At 38.6% G+C, this 2500-nt stretch overlaps 1 protein-coding gene across 3 annotated transcripts in view; it reads right to left on the bottom strand.

Annotated features, from left to right (window-relative positions):
• Positions 1–2500, bottom strand: part of LOC306858177 (proline-rich protein 5-like) — an 18678-nt gene that overhangs the window by 11764 nt on the left and 4414 nt on the right. The window contains exon 1 of one of the 3 annotated variants that reach the window (XM_079398585.1): positions 266–356. The exons of the other annotated variants lie outside the window; for them this stretch is intronic. Coding sequence (XP_079254711.1) covers positions 266–297 — 32 coding nt within the window. The 5' untranslated portion in view covers positions 298–356. Of the gene's footprint in view, positions 1–265; positions 357–2500 lie in introns of those variants that run through there. 3 annotated transcript variants of the gene reach the window in all.

The raw sequence follows: 2500 nt of genomic DNA, 5'->3' as shown, positions 1-2500 counted from the left end.
CTCACTTCTGGGTACAAATGTGTCTCAAAAATATATTTAAGTAGGTATAAACACACACACACACACACACACTCAAACAGGTGTGTGAAGTTGATCTGAATGCGACTCATATACAGTCAGACGATCACATGACTAACACAAGATCAATCAGCACATGAACATCAGATATTGATCAGAGTGTGAATGAAAAACACAGACAAATATCAATCATACAGTCATTAACACACACAAAAATCACACACACACACACAGAGTCTGTACTCACTCTAGTAAGGGCGCATAATAATCCCAGTCCATGACTAGCTCAGCTCAGCTTTACTCTACTAACACAAGAGCAGCACTAGCACTTCCTGTCTGACCGTCAGGACAGATCATGGAAGTGAAAGGCGGAGAGGAACACACACACACACACACACACACACATCTAAGGAGGACACAATTCTGTTTAGCTGTACTTGTGAGGGTCATCATGATAACTAGTGAGTGACTGATGATAGAGAGAGATGGACTTGTGTCACCTTCAACAACTATTTCCACGCCAATCTAATGTTAACCATTAGTAACTAGAAACAGATGCATAACTCATACAGCGTCACACTAACCGCTCTGACTATCAGAGGATCAGGAACTACTAGTTGGTTTGCAACCGATTCTGTCAACAGATCTAGTGTTTAACAGCCACGCATCTCAGTTGATCTTCAAACTTCTTTTGCCTCAATGGTGATGAATTTAATTCCCATTGAAGTATAATACATGAATAAATGTTACAGATTTAAATAGTATATACAAATAAATTCAGGGACTGATTGAAAAAAATTAGTCAAGGACAACAATCCCAAATACAGCAAACTGGAAGATCTGAAATTGGTTTTAATTGATCTTTCGTGTAAAATGGGGCGGGGGTTTAGACTTTACACTTTCATGAATGAGAGCATCACAATCCAGACAAAACCACAGAGCGCGAGTAAAGACAGATCTGTGGGTCTGAGCTGACAGCAGTACCTCTGCTTTTATTTACACACTGAATTTGCACATCAAACCCAAACGATTTAATATAGAACTATATGAATGCACAGTCATTTTTTCACGTTTTGTTATGTTGCAGCCTTATGTTAAAGCCTTATGTTTTTTTCCACATCAATCTACACTCCATACACCATATTGATAAAGCAAAAACAGAATTGTCACAACTTCGTAAAAAGGCAGATGAACATTTCCAGGTTTCTCTGGAAATTCTGATGAGTCCCTCAGTCCCTACTGCTGAAAAACAGCTTCACAGCATGAGACTGATACCAGCACACTTTACTGTTGGGACGGTACTCTGCAGGTGATGAGCAGAGCTGGTTCCCTTCAAACATGATGCTTAGAGGTTCATCAGACGAGAGAATCTTGTTTCTCAGAGTCTGAGGGTCCTTTAGGTGCTGTTTTGTAAATTCCAAGTGTTTTCATGTGTCTTCACTGAGGAGAGGATTGAGTTTGGCCACACCGCCATAGAGCCCAGATCGATGGAGTGTTGCAGTGATGTTTGTCCTTCTGTAGATTTCTCCTATCTCCACCTATGATCATGGAGCTCAACTAGAGTGACCATCAGCTTCTTGGTCACCACTCTAACCAAAGCCCTTCTTCATCAGTTGCTCAGTTTGTCCAGGAGGCCAGCTCTATGAAGAGTCCTAGTTGTTTCAAACTTCTTGCATTAAGGGTAATAGAGACTACATGCTTCTGTAAACCTTCAATGAAGCAGAATTTCTTCTGAACTCTTCCCCAGATGCGTGTCTCGAAGCAATCCTGTTTCTGAACTCAGGGCTTGGTTTTTGCTCTGATATGTAGTATTAGCTGTTAAACCTTTTATTAAGACGTGTGTGTCTTTCCAAATCATACCCATTCAATGGAAATTGCCACAGGTTTACTTCACTCAAATTGGAGTGACATCTGGAAGCAATATGAATATTCCTGAGCTAAATTTCAACTGTCCCAGATAAGGGTATGAATACTTATGCAATTGAATATTTTAAGTTTTTTATTTTTAATACATTTGCAAAGATGTTAAAAATCAGTTTTTTGCTTTAACATTATGGTGTATAGAGTGTAGATTGATGTGGAAAAAAAGTCATTTAAAGCAGTTTAACATAAGATAGCAACATAAAACGTGTAAAAAAAAAAAAAAAATGAAGGGGTATTTGATTTGGCTAACTGGTTATTTCTTTACAGAGTTTTACACAGATTTGGTTTAAATAATACAATTATAAAAACTATACAGTCCCTATATAATAATCCCACAGCGAGGATCAAAATCAATGGATCCTTAACAAATCGCTTTACTCTAGAGAGCGGTTCGCGACAGGGTTGTGCATGGTCACCATTACTTTTCGCACTATATTTGGAACCATTAGCTCAATATATCAGACAGAATGAGGATATTAGGGGAGTTCATTTTAAAGGAACAGAACACAAATTGGCTTGCTATGCAGATGATATTCTCATATACCTGCGGCAACCAACA

The sequence above is a fragment of the Barbus barbus genome, assembly GCF_936440315.1.
Source record: "Barbus barbus genome assembly, chromosome: 39".
Taxonomy (NCBI): Eukaryota; Metazoa; Chordata; class Actinopteri; order Cypriniformes; family Cyprinidae; genus Barbus; species Barbus barbus.
Note: the sequence above shows the minus strand (reverse complement) of the source record. Positions and strands in the feature narration are given on the sequence as shown.